General features: G+C 39.3%; 1 protein-coding gene across 2 annotated transcripts in view; it reads right to left on the minus strand.

The window, feature by feature from the left end:
- Positions 1 to 12940, minus strand: part of LOC117815594 (cdc42-interacting protein 4 homolog) — a 35289-nt gene extending 22349 nt beyond the window's left edge. The window contains exons 1-4 of one of the 2 annotated variants that reach the window (XM_034687401.1): positions 12922 to 12940; positions 12332 to 12612; positions 376 to 491; positions 193 to 246 (exon numbers count right to left, since the gene is read on the minus strand). In XM_034687401.1, coding sequence (XP_034543292.1) covers positions 193 to 246; positions 376 to 491; positions 12332 to 12355 — 194 coding nt within the window. In that variant the 5' untranslated portion in view covers positions 12356 to 12612; positions 12922 to 12940. Of the gene's footprint in view, positions 1 to 192; positions 247 to 375; positions 492 to 12331; positions 12706 to 12921 lie in introns of those variants that run through there. The other variant, XM_034687402.1, reaches the window with a different exon arrangement.
- Between the last annotated feature and the right edge of the window lie 4253 nt (positions 12941 to 17193).

The raw sequence follows: 17193 nt of genomic DNA on the forward strand, positions 1-17193 counted from the left end.
ACAATCATGATTCACAAATATGACATAAAAATCCACATTATGGCCCCTACACCTACTGTATGTGTGATGTAGAATGGAGAGCTTTACAGACTCACTAAATCAGTGACCAAAAAGGAAGTTGCCATTTCTGTGTACAAAGAAGCAAGGGTGGTGAAGATAACAGACAGAAAACTGGACATAAACTTCTCTCACTTGCATTCTTGTTCTTCTTTACTTCCTCGTTTGGCATACTTCTTTGTAAGACTCCTGTTAGAAAGTGAAAAAGGAGAAGATACTGTACTACTGCACATAAATAAATGCAATAACGCACTGACAGTCCAGAGTAATTTAGTCATCACCAACCATTTAGAAACAGGCTAATAAAAACTGTCTCACCTGAGTTGTTTGGCATAGCTCTGTTCTATCTCTGTCCGTTCCTTCACAAACTTTATGTATCGCTCCACCAGGTCCAGGCCCGACTGCGTGTGCTTGTCAATGTGATCATACTGGTCCTATGAGAGAAGACAGAACAGATATTTTCATTCTTTAAATGTATATGCACACACATTTCTGAGACATTCACACTCTGACACAGTGCCAGTTCAAGGTTTTCATTCACATTGTTGTGTCTGGACTCAGCACTCAGATTGAAGTTAAAGTTGGTTATGATAGTGTCATCATTTTAAACTAAGAGCATTCAGTATCATATTTACCCTAAACGTACACACAATGACAGAAAACATACAGCTCTTTAGGTCAAACAATAATAATCAAACAGTAATCAAGTGTTGAATCCACCAAAGAGTGAAAGCAAAACCAGCTCAGGAAACAGCATCAGGAGAGAAGAAGAAGTGAAGCCAGCAGCAGGAGTGTCACAAGGGAAGTGTCTGCTGATTTAAGAGGATCAGACACTTCAAACTGCAGCTCAAAAGCTTTCCTGATGAAGAAATTATCCAGCTGACAGAAAGTTAATCTGCAGCTCTTCAGATTAATCAACATTTTCTATTTGTTTAACATTTGCTCCTCAAATGTGATTGCTGCTTTTATGTTTTTTTGAATAGCTACTCTGAATATTTTGTGTTTAAGACTATCTGGAAAATGCCTCTAGTTTGCAGGATATTGTTATGATCACCAATCACATCTGTAATCTGCATATTAGTAGATAGTAAAAATTATGGCAAAATGTAGCCTTGTGTCAGACACACCCTGCCTCGAGGAAAACTTGTTGCTGGATATAAAACATGGTGACTTCATTCAAGCGTATTTAATCCCCAAATACAGTGTATATAAAAAAGCACAGCAACTCATATATTGTTCGTAAGAGGGTATTATTAATCAATAAATCAATCAAGCTTTATTTATATAGCACCTTTGATACAAATCAAGATCAACCCAAAGTGCTTTACAGCGATTGAAAAACAAGAAAAAAGCAGAAATAAAATAATAGCAAGACATATTAGGGCAAAATAATAATAATACAAATTTTAGTTAAAATAACATAAAATAAAATAGAGACTAATGCGCACCAAAATTAAAACATGTGTACTTAAATTTAAGTTAAGGCATCAAAATTAAGAATACAAATAGTTAAAATAAATAGATTTTAAAAGGGTAAGGATAAGAGTTGAAAATAAAACTAAGGCTAAAAATATCAATGAAACTGAGTAGATTAATAAAATAAATAAATAAATAAAAATAGAATAGGATAACAGTTAAAATTACTAAAATAATAAAGCAACATTTAAATCTAACTGTGGACTTCTTAAATTTTAACTGTGCCACATTATTTTAATGAAATTCCTGGTTTTGTGATTATCCATTTTCACTTTCATTGTAAAGCATTTTCAACTATTTGTATCCAAAGATGTTTAAATGTATTTGATTTCCCTACAAAAGAGATGTTGAAGCACTCAACCTTTAAAGTTGGTAAAGCTTTTACTTCACTATATGTCCAAAACTAGAGGAACTCCGCTTGACTGTTGGGAATGTGGGAGTTGTATTTGATCAGGCTTTGTCCTTGAATGTGAAACACCCACATTCAACACATTTCAAAGACAGCCTTTTTTCACCTTTGCGATATCTTAAAGATAAGACACTTCCTGTTTCAGAGTAATGCCAAAAACCTAGTCTAGCATTTGTTACCTCTGAGTTGGATCATAAGTATTCCCTTTTAATCAGGCTGCCCTAATAAGTCCTTTAAGACTCTTCAGGTGGTCCAAAGCACTAAAGTACTGACTAGGAGTAGGAAGAAAGACCACATCTCTCTTGTATGGTTCCTAATAAAATAATATGTAGAATACATATTAAAATCCTTCCTCCGACCTGCAAAGCTCTTAATGGTCCGGCACCGTCACATCATAAAGAGCTGCCCCTCTAGAACGCTACACTCCCAGTACGTAGGCCTGCTCGTTGTACTGTAAGTCTCTAAAAGTAGTATGGGAGGTAGAGCCTTCAGTTATCAGGTCCCTCTCCTTTGGAATCATCTACAAGTCAGGGTCTAGGAGGCAGACACCCTTTCTACTTTCAAGACTAGGCTTAAAACTTTCCTTTTGATGAAACTTATAGTTAGAGGTGGCTCAGGTTTGGATCAGCTCTGAGTTGTGCTGCTATAGGCTTAGACTGCCGGAGGAACTGGCACACTGAGCTCCTGTCTTTCCCTCTCTTTCCTCTATCTGTCCATCTATCACTTACTTTAAGTTACTAACCATAGACCTTTCTGGGAGTCCTGAGCTCCCTTGTCTCGTAGGTTCCCCTGGACTGTTGCTGTGGATGTGCCAGACTCCAGCTGTTACAACTACTACTATCCGCCTCACCATTATCATCACTGCTACAACACTAATGCTCATTTCAGAACACTCCAACGCTATAATTGATATTATCATCCCCACCCATATTATCATCATCACAATTACGAATGCTACTATTTGACCTGTTGACCTAAACTGCCATAAATATTAAGATCAGTCTATTATCATGCATTCCTGTTAATTGTACACTTACTTTCATCATTATTATTGGCTCTGTAATCATAAATCTGCATGACCTGTGTTACACATCTCCCCCTTCAAACCCCAACACAGCCTCAGCAGATGTCTATCTCACATGAGTCTGGTTCTCCTCGAGGTTGCTGCCTGTTCAAAGGGAGTACTTCAATGCCACTGTAACTTGCTAAATGCATCAAAGTGCTCTTCTTGTGGTGGATCAAGATAAGAAAGGAGAGAGTTTTAAAATGTGAAGGTATTGAAGCTTATCTTACCTTGATGTTTGGCCTTTGTAAATAGCATAAACAAAGAGTAGTCTAGTCTAGACCTGCTCTTTTTGTGAAGTGTCTTGAGACAACATATGTTGGGAACTGGTGCTGAATAAATAAGACTTGTTGACGAATTGATCGATTCTCACACAGAAACAGAAGCAAACCTTCACCATGGAGCAGCTGAAGTTTTTATTGAATCAGCAGACCTCCCTCTTTACTAACACAAACCCTCTTTATGGGCGGGGGCTAGTGCTGGTTTGGAATTAGCTCATAAAACCTTTAAGGAACCGGTTTCCATGTGCTAGAGATACAGTATGTCATTATGTCACCATATACAGTGTGACTTTAGGTCCCTGTTTCCCTTGCACTACAAGAGCTGATTTCACACCATATAAGGATTGCATATACATGTATTGTCTCTTTACACACCTCACACCTTGCTCTACATGGTCATAATAGTTCAGTCAGTTAACTCATTGGTCAAAACTTTGTTGCAGCAGCTGAACATTGTGTTTGGTGTTCAGGCTCCAAACCTCATCACTACAGATAGTAAGGAGTGATTAGATAATATTTGAAACCCCCTATAGTACGAGCCTACATGTGGATGCTGGGGTGGTGGTGGGGTTGAAACAAGCGGCAACCTCCGGTTTAAAAATATGAGTCCAATGCGGAAGTGCTAAAAAACTGGAAGTACCGGAAGCCACATACACACCAATTAAAAAAGGCGATCTCTACAGCAGAAATAAACATGTTTACAGCCTGGTACAAAAGACGAGTGTAGTCTGGATAGCTCATTTCTGGATCGGCACACACTGTACGGGGGGTGAATTTTTTTCTAACGCAGCAATTTCGAAGATATTGAGATTACGAGTCTTCCAATGAGAGGCACAGCTGACTTGATTGACAGGCGGGAACACTGTAGCTGGCGAGGAGGCTCAAAGCCTGCCTCTTTACGTCACAATCACTTAACAGCAGCAATATGGCTGCCACCGACGATTGGCCTCAAAACAGCCCTTCAGAAACAGATGGGTGACGTCACGGATCCTACATCCATATTTTATACAGTCTATGGGTTGAAAGTGTGAGCACAGCACTGGTGCAAGGCAGATGTGGCATTGGCAAAGCAGGGGCAGAGATCAGCTATCTGTCAGCTTACATAAATTGCCTAATATGAGGACATGTTTGTCAGGTGATTGTGAGAATGATGTATAGCAAATGTGAAATCAGAGAAGCTCAGGTTGCCTGCTTGAACTAGCTTACAGGCGTCGCTCCATTTGTATTGTTTACAACCTAAACCCTGAAGTTAAAGCACCGAGTTTCTGACAAAGCACAGCAGCATCCAGAAAATGATCGACATTTTCTTCAACACACTAGTTGTCTTGTTTTAAGGAAATAAGTCACAACAAAACATGGTTTCATGGAACACAAGGTGACATTGTGAAATAATTCTTTTTCCCTGACCAACACACCAAAATCCAAAGATTTAGATTTAACTACTAATGCCATGTCAGGAAGACATGTCAATTTTTTTTTCTAATTTTTTGTGACATCTTTGATCCTTTCTAAATATTTCAATCCATTTAAAGTAGCTGACTGACGAATCGATCGACTTAGCACTTTTTCAGCTCTGATTGGATTACACTCCATGTGCATCACATTTCATCAGGCCGGGACTCTGTGTCCAATTGAGAAGGCTTGAATCTATACACACATATACACACACACACACACACATACACAGACTATCCTCCCTGCTCTCTATGCCACACACACTAAAGCACAAAGGTGTAGTAGAGATTAAAGCACACTCTCCTTTCAGCATTCCTCGCTTGCTCTTTGCACACATCCCTTCCAAACACGCTCACACACATTCGGCCACAAACCTGTTGGACAGGTAACACACTGCTTTAAATCTTCATGGCATACAGCAGAGGCCTCACTGACGATGAACATAACCACAGAACATACGAGAATCAGGACACACAAAGCAACAGGGAGGTTCTGCTGTTGTGTCTCTTGGGAAATACAAAGAACGACTCCACCTTTCAGAAGTTTGTGTGTGTATGTGAGTGTGTATGGAGGTCGTTTGGAGCTAGAGACACAGATACTGCGTCCTCAGAGGGACTAGATGGGAAGCTAAATGGAGATCATACAGTAACACAGATAGAAATGTCCTGGATACGAGCGGGCCAGGAGGAAGGAACTGGATTAGAAAACACCAGGGGAAAGAGGAGTTAAATAGACGCTTTCCCAGGAAATCTGCAAATCAGATTTACAGGAACAAACTGTAGATGATGAGATTAACTAGCTAGTGGAGAATCTATGAGATGTATTCCTGCATGTTTTCACCACTTCTACTGCTGCTGCTGCTGCTGCTACACCCCATTACTCCTCCTGCATGTTTGTGGGAGAGGAGGAAACACTGATAGTGAGACGGAGAAGGGTTCAGGAATGAGATAATCATTAGCTCAGTGTGAACCTCCGCCCTGTGACTGACGGTCCCAGGGGCCTCTCTAAAGCCTGGAACCAGTCGGACTAGTCCCACCCTCTCTGTGACGCAGCTGGGCTTCCTGCTGCAGGCTGGTCTGAAGTCAGATTCTGGCTCACCTAAGTCATAAAGAAAGCTACAAAACAGCACAACTCAGTTGCACAAGCTTTACTTTAATCCACCCCTTAGATTGTTTTTTAAGTGGTTTAGCCTGAGTGAATCTGAAACATCTGATGCTTTAACAACCTTTCAGAAAAACATATTTATTTGTTTCACTTTTATTTGTTAAAAAACAAATATGAGTCAAGTAAACTGATGTCACATTACACCATTTATAACCTTGCCTAATCTGCAATGCCTTTCCTTTGATGGGTCTGTTAAATACACTAAAAGGGACATCTGATGGGTGGACCTCACGTGTCAGAGTCCTACGGAGCAGTTACTGCCCGTCTTATTGACAACAAGTGGGAAATGCATTCCTGCTACAAAATAGCGTGATGCATAAGACCTACACTGGTGTTCATCTGGCAGAAATCTTACTGAAGACTACAGAGAAAGAGATATTTTTTTAATTCTTGCAGAATCTAGATCATAACTGGATCGTAAGGAGTATACTGAGATTTAAAATACAAAATAAAAAAGATGCACCACAGAACGCCGCAGGAAGTCATTCCTGCCTGAACTATAGTCTGTACTCTGTGCAATAACGTGCAATACATGTGCAATACACTGTGCAATATCCCTGCCACTTTAACATCCTGCATACCAGTGTTTTTCAACCTTTTTTGAGCCAAAGCACATTTCTTACATTTAAAAAATCCGGAGTCACACCACCAACCAAAAGTGTTACAAAATAACACATTTAGTCTCTCAATACATTAATCTATTTATCTGAGAGAGGGACTTAAGCTACTTCTTTAACAGCGTCAGGGCGAAGCATCTCATTTACAATGGGCTTTGCAGGTAATATTAATGTCTCTGCCACAGTGTGTGGTATTTTTGATTTGGCTACGAGTTCAGCTACTAAGTAGCTAGCTTTGTTGTTTTCTGTTTCTGTTTTGTTTCTGTATTTCTGTTGTATTTTTTCTCATAAAAGTTGCCTTTTCCACAACCCATATTACGCTCTTCATCCAGGTTAGAATTTTGTCCAGGGCCCTGTTTGGAGTTTTCATTTTTCCTTTTCGAATATTTATCCATTGCTTTGTCACATACACCTCTCACATTAGTCATTAGTGCGCTTTATTGCCACCCAGTAGTGGGTAGCGCAGGTCAGTAAATGGACGAGTATTGAATTACTCTGCACAGACGCAGTACATGGCAAATTATTATCAGTATATATAAATAATATTTTTTGGGACTAAGTACGAGAAATTGGATAATGTCCATGGCACACTAGTGTTCCACGGCACAGTGGATGAAAATCACTGCTGTATAGAATACCTTTATTCCCAGTGCTTTTGTACATAGTGAACTGTAACTATTCTGCGTTTCTGTATATACTTATTATTTCATTCATATTTATATCTTATTTTATTCCTTCTTTCTATTAATATTCTGACTTTTTCATACTGTATATTAGAGCATTCTGTAACAACTGAATCCCCCCCACCCCCCCGGATAAATAAAGTATTTCTGATTCTGATACTGATTCTGATTAAGAATATGCTTTATTATATCAGTACAAATACTGAGCAGAATATCCCTCATATAACAGTGTGTTCAGATGTGTCAAATGTTACATTAAATAGAATATCCAAATATGCCCCCCATGCTATATCTGGAAATATATGGACTCAGTATTTGGTTGGTGTATTACCAAATCTGTGGTATATCATCACTCTTTGGCACTGAAGCATAAGAATACTGAGCTGACATCTGAAATGCAACATGAGCTCAAAATACAGCATCGGTCATGTTGAAAAATGATCTTAACTTCTGATCAAAGCTCCAGATATAACATTTAACAATGCTGTAGTTAGACAATATCCAGTATGGATTTAATCTATTGACTGTGTAAAGAATGGACAACGTTCCTTCATTTCCACCTTTTGTGAGCTGTGAAGCCAAAACATCTCCTCTACGGGCGGTGACTTATTGCGTTGGTGCGGCTAAAGGCATTGGTAGAAGCGACACTGGATGGTAGAGCCGCACGACTGACGTCATGTCCTTTTCCGCTAACCACAACACACATTCAACTTATCGTTTCACATCAGGTCAGTACAGTCCAAAGCAGAACTGATTCTTGGATGATTTGAAGCAGACTCTTAAAGCTACGTTTTCCCTCCCCATTCCTACTTTACTCTGCTAATCCAGTACAGAACGCTACAGGAGTTCGCAGAGTTGACAATCGGTCTTCTTTTTTAAAATCAAAGAACTAATTTAAACTAAACTTCCAAGAAAAATAAACATGGAGAACTAACTATAATGCACCAACAGTTTTTAGACTATCACAGAACTACTTTATTATGATATTATCATTATAGTGGGTATAGTACATTGTATCCTATGGTACTGGATGGTATGGTATCATATTGTAACTTGAGTTACTCAGCAAAGTCCACCCCGAAAAAACACAAGAGCCAACAACAAACTCAACAATAAGTAGACGGTTGTTTTAAAATACCTAAAAAGTCAAATTTGAGAGGAAATCTTAAACACAGGCTCAAAGCAGTTCATAAGATGATATAGAATAAAAAATGTGATTTGTGTTCACATATTTTATTCAGTGGTGTTAAGAGAATCACTATCCTTATAGGGGGGCTTTCTAACTGTATCAATAGGTGAAAAGGGACTTTTGGTTTCACAAGGGAAATGAGCCTTGGGTCAGATTCAGGCAAAGGTCATGGTTTGAGCTTACTACTACATGTCTTAAAAGGCAAATCCTTCTTAACACACTGAGTACAACCTCTGTTTCCTCCATTTTTAAATTAGCGACGATGATGGTGTCTGTCTGAGTGGACGCAGTGATGTTCACGTCATTTCCTGATGTGTTCCTATTGGTTTGTTCGCTGACGGGCGTTGTAGAGACAGAGAGTGACAGACACACTATGCAAGGATTTCTCAAATTTTCTGACACTGCTTGATAATTTATCGTAGCTCATCTTTGGTTGCAGACGGCTCTATCTTTCGACTTTTCCCACCGATTTTCAGCTACGATGGCCCATTTTTTCCATGATCGCAAATTTTTCCTCTGAGACGGCCAAGATCGTACAGTGTAGAACTGGCATAATGGGGTGTCAAGATGTTGTGCTCGTTTCTCCAAATGCACCCGTCAAGATCAAACCCTATCCACAACAAGGGAAGGAGACTGACACAGAATTGGGGGATACATTTTTTGTGTGATTGAAGTTACCTTTTGTTAGCATTTACATTTAGAATCAGATGACTGCTCCAATCAAATGACATTATTTTCTCCTTATGAAGATCTTGTGAGGATCTTGTCACATCGTAAGATTATTGTCCATCCATCCATCCATCCATTTTCTTCCGCTTATCTGGGGTCGGGTCGCGGGGGTAGCAGTCCAAGCAAATTGACCCAGACATCCCTCTCCCCGGCAACACTTTCCAGCTCCTCCTGGGGAATCCCGAGGCGTTCCCAGACCAGGCGGGAGATATAATCCCTCCACCGCGTTCTGGGTCTACCCCGGGGCCTTCTCCCAGTTGGACGTGCCCGGAACACCTCTAAAGCGAGGCATCCGGGAGGCATCCTTATCAGATGCCCGAACCACCTCAGCTGACTCCTTTCGACGCGGAGGAGCAGCAGCTCTACTCCGAGCTCCCTCCGGATGTCCGAGCTCCTGACCTTATCTCTAAGGCCGAGCCCAGACACCCTTCGCAGAAAACTCATTTCAGCCGCTTGTATCCACGATCTTATCCTTTCGGTCATCACCCACAGCTCATGACCATAGGTGAGGGTTGGAACGTAGACCGACTGGTAAATCGAAAGCTTTACCCTCCGGCTCAGCTCCCTCTTCACCACAATGGTCCGATACAACGTCCGCATCACTGCTGACGCTGCACCAATCCGGCTGTGGATCTCACGCTCCATTTTACCCCCACTCGCAAACAAGACTCAGAGATACTTAAACTCCCCCACTGTTATAAATAGAATAAATAAATCATCAGGTCTCTGAAATGTAGAACTATTTTAAAATATAAAACAATCACAGTTTCCAAAAGCTCAAGGAGATGTCTTCAAACTGCTTGTTGTGGTCTAAGTTAAGACTGAACTAGCAGGAAGTTTGAGAAGGAATGACAGTAAAGTTTTACATATGCACTCAAAAAATGAGGAACAAATTGATATAAAAACAGCTGCTCTCATAGCTGAACTATAATTATCATCTAAGGGAAATCCAGCAACTATTTTGAAAACAGAAAAGCAAACATTTGCTTCTCAAAGGTGGACATTTTCGGTTTCTGTCAAGGTATCTTAATAAGCCAATTATCTTCAGTTTATTGTGTCTTTTTTGGTCACTAATGGACCAAAGAATAAATGTTTTAATTGAGATGAATCCCAGGGTTAACTGGTGAACATGTGTGTAAGTTAAAGGACTGGTTGCAGGTAAATATTCGGACTTACAGGTTAATTGACAAATAGTTTCATCACACAGCGAGGACATGTTTTGGTTTAACCCACACTAATTTAACAACCATTGATTACATCCCATCAGATGCACCACAAACAGCACAACTTCAACTCATTAACAACAAACACAGCCTTTAACAGCCACACAGCCTCATCCAGTCTGTGTTTAACTGCACTTTAATCTCAGAGGTGCTTAGACTGTGACCACAATCACAGCAGGACTCAGGGAAATAAGTCGTGTTCACTCTTTATCCCAGGCTTGTTCACCAACCATCAAGAGCAGCACAACAACAGTATATGTTTAAGCTGAAAACTCACACACCCTGCAGACTTCACCTCACATTTGGTTCAACATTGAATCAAAATGTTGTCTTTTAGCATGCAGTCACCCATCAGAAAATTAAAGGCACAGTAAGGAGTTTTCACATGTTGATTCTGGTGACCCCCTTTGAAGGAAATTATTAGATGAAGACTGCATTTCCCATGAGCACCATAACTCGCTGCCATAAAGATGTGGCTCTTGCCAACACATGCTTTTGTTGTGGAAGCAAATGAACGGCATACAGATATTTTTAATACTCTTTTTGTTCCACTAATTGATTTGTAGTTATGTGAAATTATCAACTGTAACATTACAATGACTTTATGAACTCTGGTTTATGCATTAGTCATCTCACAAAGGGTGACCAGACATACTGGTTTGTGTTACTCATCACAGCCCTAGTATCACTATGTGAGCTCTGGTGTCCCAGTAAATGTAGGAATGGCCTGAACATGCACAGTTTAACTCTTTTGTCCCCAAAGAGCAGTGAAGCATCCAAACGTCAGAATAACATTAAATCATATTGCTCTTTTACCAAACAAAACCCTGGTTGTAGAGTTTCATATAAAGAATTCTGTTGGGACGCTGGTTTGGTTGAGTAGCTGAGTCACACGCCCCATGTACATGTTTTCAACCTCAACCTGTGGCCCCTTTCCCCCATTTCAGTTCCCTCTCTGTCTCCTGGTTTCCTGCTCTATCTACTGTCCTGTCCTCTCCTCCTGAAGGCATAACAGCTTTAAAAAAAAACTACAATTCAGCATAAAGAAATAACCAATCTAGTTTCTGTTAACCTCATTTTACTTTGTAGGTCATGAAGAAACATCAGTGTAAGAGAGTATTTCAAATTCAGCTCCTCACAGTGCTTTTAAAAGTTAAAAAGTTAAACAGATTACATTGTAATATTATGTAAGAACATGAGATCTACCATTCAGGTATAGTACAAATTATTTAAATTACATTTGTATCTTAATTTCAGTGTGTAAAGTGTATTCTCATGACTGGTCATTTGTTACCAAGCAAAAAATTCCTCAGAATCTCTTGTTTTGTCTTTTCAAATGTGAGGATTTCCTGCCTTTCTGTGTCGTATGAGGTAGTAAACAGGATGTCTTTGGGATGTGGACCTCTGTGTGGACTAAACAAGCAGGCTGAAGACATTATCTAGCCTTTTTGTCAGTTCTTTTTAACAATGTCTCAGTTTAATGGTCACATAATGGTTTGTGGAAGCTGACTGAAGTGAAACTAGTTTTTCCCCACATAGGGAAACTTTAGTGATGACAGTCCCTCTGACCTGATGATGGTCACAGCTGACAGCAAGCTTTCAACAAGAAGACACCCCAACACTTCCTAAAAGGTGAAAGCATGTTAAAGCTGTGAGTGAGATAGGTGTAGGAACACACCTTTAGACAACATTGTGAAGATAAGGTGGCCAGAGAGGGTCATAAAGCTCTCCTCTCTCCCCTCTGCTTGTGATAAGGTATGCAGCAGGAGTTGCGAAATTCTCCTCTGGCTGCAGCTTTTACAGACACACTCCTGCTGCTGCTGCTGCTGCTGCTGCTGCCTGAAGATTACTTAACCCAGGCCTGTCGTGGAAAAACAGCAGCACAGTGTACACACTGTGCACACGACAACAATGGCAGGACGAGCTACTCTTAGAGGTATTTCTGTTAGTCATGACTTCTTCTCTGTGTCAGCTGTCAAACTCACCCAAAGATCTGTTCCCCAGTCCATGTCTGCACAACTTCAGCCGGAGAAATCCTCCTCCTCTCTTTCCTCTCCTTCTGTTGTTTTAAAGCAAAAAGGAAAAAAGAAACAACCAGGTGTTGTTGAGGGAGTAAAAGGTGGGGGAAAACTCCTCTCCTTCTTCTTCTTCTTCTTCTAAAAACTGATTCCACAAAAACTTTAGAGTCTCGAAAGCGGAGATGGCGGAGGAAATGTTTGGAGGAAGTCTACGCCTTCTCCTTGGCACGGAGGCGGCTGTCCTGTTTCTTCAGCCCGAGAGAGAAAAAAAAGATATGTTCAGGCGCTTTTTCCTGAAACAAGTTTGGGTCCCACAGAGAGAGAGAGGCAGAGAGAGAGAGAGAGAGAGAGAGAGAGAGAGAGAGAGGGAGGGAGGGAGGGAGGGAGAGAGAGAGAGGCAGAGAGAGAGAAGGGGGAGGGAGGACCTACCCGAGCAGTCTGTTTGTTTTATCTTAAAGAAGCAGCTGGAGGTTATTTTCAACATCAACGCTCCTGCTACCCGGAAGCTTTAAATACAAACATATACCCTCGTGTCTGCCACTGACACTGAAACTCACCTCAGTCATAATGCAACACATAGGAAGTTTCCCTTCAGTAAATTATTAACTTTATAAGTATTTCATAAACCGACGTATATTAGCTTCAACAATTCACCAACGAAGAGCTTTTCACTGAGGAGGCTCTCTCATTCGTGAATCCTAACTGTGGTAGAAATAACTTAAGCATTTAAAAATGTTGAATTTTAATCTAAAAAAGAAAAATATTCTCTTTCACAATTGTAACCAAGTGGACAGTAAAACTTAAAAAGAAATATTTATTTGAACAAAAGCTACAGAAGCCCAGAGTGGCCAAGAGTGCAATGATTTTTTTCCCCTGAGGCTTAAAAATTCATATATAAGAATATATTAAAGCTGCTGTTGGTAGAAATTGTGTAAAAAACATTACTTTTTTCTTCTGGGTTTCGAGAAATGGTCATAATACCCATCGGTACTCAATCAATCAATCAATCAAGCTTTATTTAAATAGTACCTTTCATACAAATCAAATGCAACCCAAAGTGCTTTACAGCGATTGAAAATCAAGAAAGAACCAGAAATGAAACAATGGCAAGACATATTAGGGGAAGATAATAATAATAATAATAATAATAATAATAATAATAATAATAATAATAATAATAATAATAATACAAATAATAAGAATGCAAATTAAAAACAAGAACAATATAAAATGCACACCAAAAATAAAATATGTGTAATTAATATAAGTTAAAGCATCAAAATTAAGAATGAAAATAGTTAAAATAAATAGATTTAAAAAGGGTAAGGATAAGAGTTGAAAATAAAACTAATGCTTAAAATATAAATAAAACTGAGTTAAATTAAATAAAAATGAGATAAATGAATGAATAAATACATAAAAATAGAATAAGATAACAGTTAAAATTACTAGAATAATAAAGCAACATTTAAATCAATATTATAGTAAAAGGTAGGTAATAAAATTGTTAAACCCTACATAAAAGCCAGACTGAATGAATATATTTTTGGCGAAATCTCTGCGTTTTCCAATGCCTATGTATAAAGAAATGTTATTATTCCCCTTGTTCCTGTATGATGGACCATTCAATCCTCCGCCCTGATTGGTTGAGTGGGTCCCACTACGTCGCCCTGATTAGCTGGGAAGCCACTACTTCCTCATAGAACACGCACAGCAATCTTTTATGGGCGGGGTTACGCCAGCAGAGAGGGGAGGGGTAGTGTTGAGATTCAAAATCTCTCTCCAAACCAATGTTTATATCACAACTACCAACAGCAGCTTTAATGCATTTATTTATTATTTACAGGGGGGTGGGTTGGACAAACCACAAAACAAGTTTTCCATTGATGACTGATACATTTGTCTCCCTTTTTCTAACTAAACTAAATGCAGAACTTTTTGCAGATACATCGTCCATTATAAAATTTAAAACAAGTTTTTCCCCAACGCTCATATTTTGTTCATAAAGAGTTTTAAAAAAATAGTGTTTCTAGGTTGATCACACCTAATTTCAGCTTTCAAGATCCCTTATAATAGATCTACAGACACCTAAAACAAAGCGATGGAAGCATAGTATGGCCAAAACTGCATGTTTTTATGCAGCTTTTAGGTTCCTTTTTTTTTAGATATAGCACACATGAAAACCAAAGTTAGTTTTCCAAAGGTAAGTGATTTGTCTCTTTATCTTGTATCAAACAAAAAGCTGTTTTTTTCAAGATTATAAGATAATTCAACAACATAATCTTTTCTGAGAAGTTAAAAAAGAGTCACACCTGATATCAGCTTTCAAGATCCTTTCCGTGGCTTGGTACTCCTGATTTTTTTTGTTAAAAGTTGTGATAAGAACCATCCGTTTGTGTTGTTTTGCAACACTTTGTTTTTTTCATTAAAATGCAAAATAATAAAATCAAATGTTTAAATGGTTTGATTTAAACAATCAAAGCCCAGCCATACTCCACTTACACACAATTCTACTTTTATCTTCCAGGTTATCAGTAATATCTAGGTCGCTCTCATGCCCTCCTTTCATCTAGCACCACCTCCTCCCTCCATGTTTGACTTCTTTTTTCATCCGGGATGACATCAGCCTACCTGTTGAGACCACACCTCTCTGTCTCATGAAGGCAACACAAGGGCGACCCCGTGTGTTTTTCACCTGTACACCTGAGACATTCTCACATAAAGCTGTCTGTTAACAGTTTCAGAGCCAAAGTGTTTTCAATGTTTGATCCTTCAACCATTTTTTACTATGAGGCAAATTGAGCATGAGAAAAGGGGGGATAAAAAGTTGAGTAGTTAATTGTTGAGTAGATCATGTGGCTGTTAGGGAATCCTGACACATTGTATTTTAAAATTATAACAGAATACTTGTTAAATGAAATTAATCACCAAAAAGATGATGAAAAAAACATCTATTGATGTATTCAGTCAGTATTTCAGTCAGTTTTTTTTTATATCAGTGACCAACATCTGATTTCTTTTTTTTGTATAAACCCAGTTTGTATTGTTTGAAACTTTTAAGTTAGATTGGGACAACTTTGATCAAAAAATTAGGATTACCCTAGTTCCAGAAGAGGGTGGATTCAGGCTGGATTACTGGAGCAACATAATATAAGACTAAAGTAGGTCAAAGGAAACAGCAGTTTTAATAGTATCAACAATAGTGTTGATATTTCTGAGTTTCAAAAATGTGTTGTTTATGAAGTGCTAAATCACAACAGTGAAAAGGTCAGTGGGGTGAAAATAGGGTTGTGAAAAAATGTAAGATTTGTCCTGATAATGTATTTAACCTAATACCGGTTTATATCATACAAAAACATTAGTAACAATCTTCAAACTATTTTTAGTTTGTATCACTTTTGGTGCCCCCTGTTGACAAGAGGACATATTACAGAACAGCTAAATGAGGTTTGGTCATCTTAAAGCTGCTGTTGGTTGGAATGGTGTAAAAAAATTACTTTTTTTCTGCTGGGTTTGGAGAAAAGGTCATAATGCCCAATCTATTGTGAAATCTCTGCATTTTCCAACACCTTTGTATCAAGCAATGTTATCACTCCCCTCGTTCCCGTTATGACGGTCCAATCATAGTTAATCTCCAATCCTCTGTCCTGATTGGTTAAGGGGCGGCCCCTGCTACGTCCTACCTCATAACTACGTTATGTGTCCGGCACTATCATGACTGCACACGCTGATCTGTTTTGGGGGGCTAAGAGGAAATCTGATTGGGAGGGATAGTGTTGACATTTGAAGTCTCTCTCTCTGAACAGATGTTTACTCTGTGACTACCAACAGCAGCTTTAAATAGTTTGTGTCTGAATGAGGTTGATTTCAGTCCACTCTTTATGGACAGACAGAAAAAAGTAAGATAGATTAGCTGATCCTGGGAAGCAAAAAAAGTGGAGATCCAAATCTGGATCACTTTTATCCAGAGGGCAACTATAGAAGAATTAACATGATCATAAAGTAAGAAGATTAACAACTACTGCAGCTTTTAGAGCACCGGGGTCTGTGCTCTTAGTAATTTGATGCTTTAACAGTCATCACTGTTGAGACATTTGATGTTTGAATGGAGAAGTTCTTTTAGGACACATAGAGGCAGATTTACTGTCCTCTCCTCTGATCTCCTTACGACAGAAGGAGAGTGAGTCTGTGTCTGACTTTAACAGCACGGTTATTGATGGCTTATCCCGAGCACACAGAGGAAATCAAACCCACGGCCTTTTGAATGATGAACCTGCAGAGGGCCAATGATGGTCAATCTTTCTTCTGTTCTCATATATCCCTCTGTCTCTTCTTCTCTGTATCTGTCTCTGCTTTTATCTTAATCTCTGTGTCAAGCTGCTGATGGGTAAAGAGAGAGACAGAGAGAGAGAGACAGAGAGAGAGAGACAGAGAGAGAGAGAGAGAGAGAGAGAGAGAGACAGAGAGAGAGAGAGAGACAGAGAGAGAGAGAGAAGGGAGGGGGTTCTGCCAGGTTTCGTTCCTGTCGACATCTAATCCATGTTAATAAATGGCTCTTGAGGTCATCATGATGTAGCCTGAGGCAAAGTAGGAGAGATAGAGAGGCAGGCAGAAAATAGGTTTCCCTCTGTGTGTGTGTGTGTGTGTGTGTGTGTGTGCGTGTGTGTGTGTGTGTGTGTGTGTGTGCGTGTGTGTGCGTGTGTGTGTGTGTGTGTGTGTGTGTGTGTGTGTGTGTAACAGAGGGAGATTTTAAAAGGGTGTGATAGCTGACAGTTGGCAAAAAGCATGTGGACACAGACATTATAATCTAATTTCTTTATTGAACGTCT

The sequence above is a fragment of the Notolabrus celidotus genome, chromosome 7 (assembly GCF_009762535.1).
Source record: "Notolabrus celidotus isolate fNotCel1 chromosome 7, fNotCel1.pri, whole genome shotgun sequence".
Taxonomy (NCBI): Eukaryota; Metazoa; Chordata; class Actinopteri; order Labriformes; family Labridae; genus Notolabrus; species Notolabrus celidotus.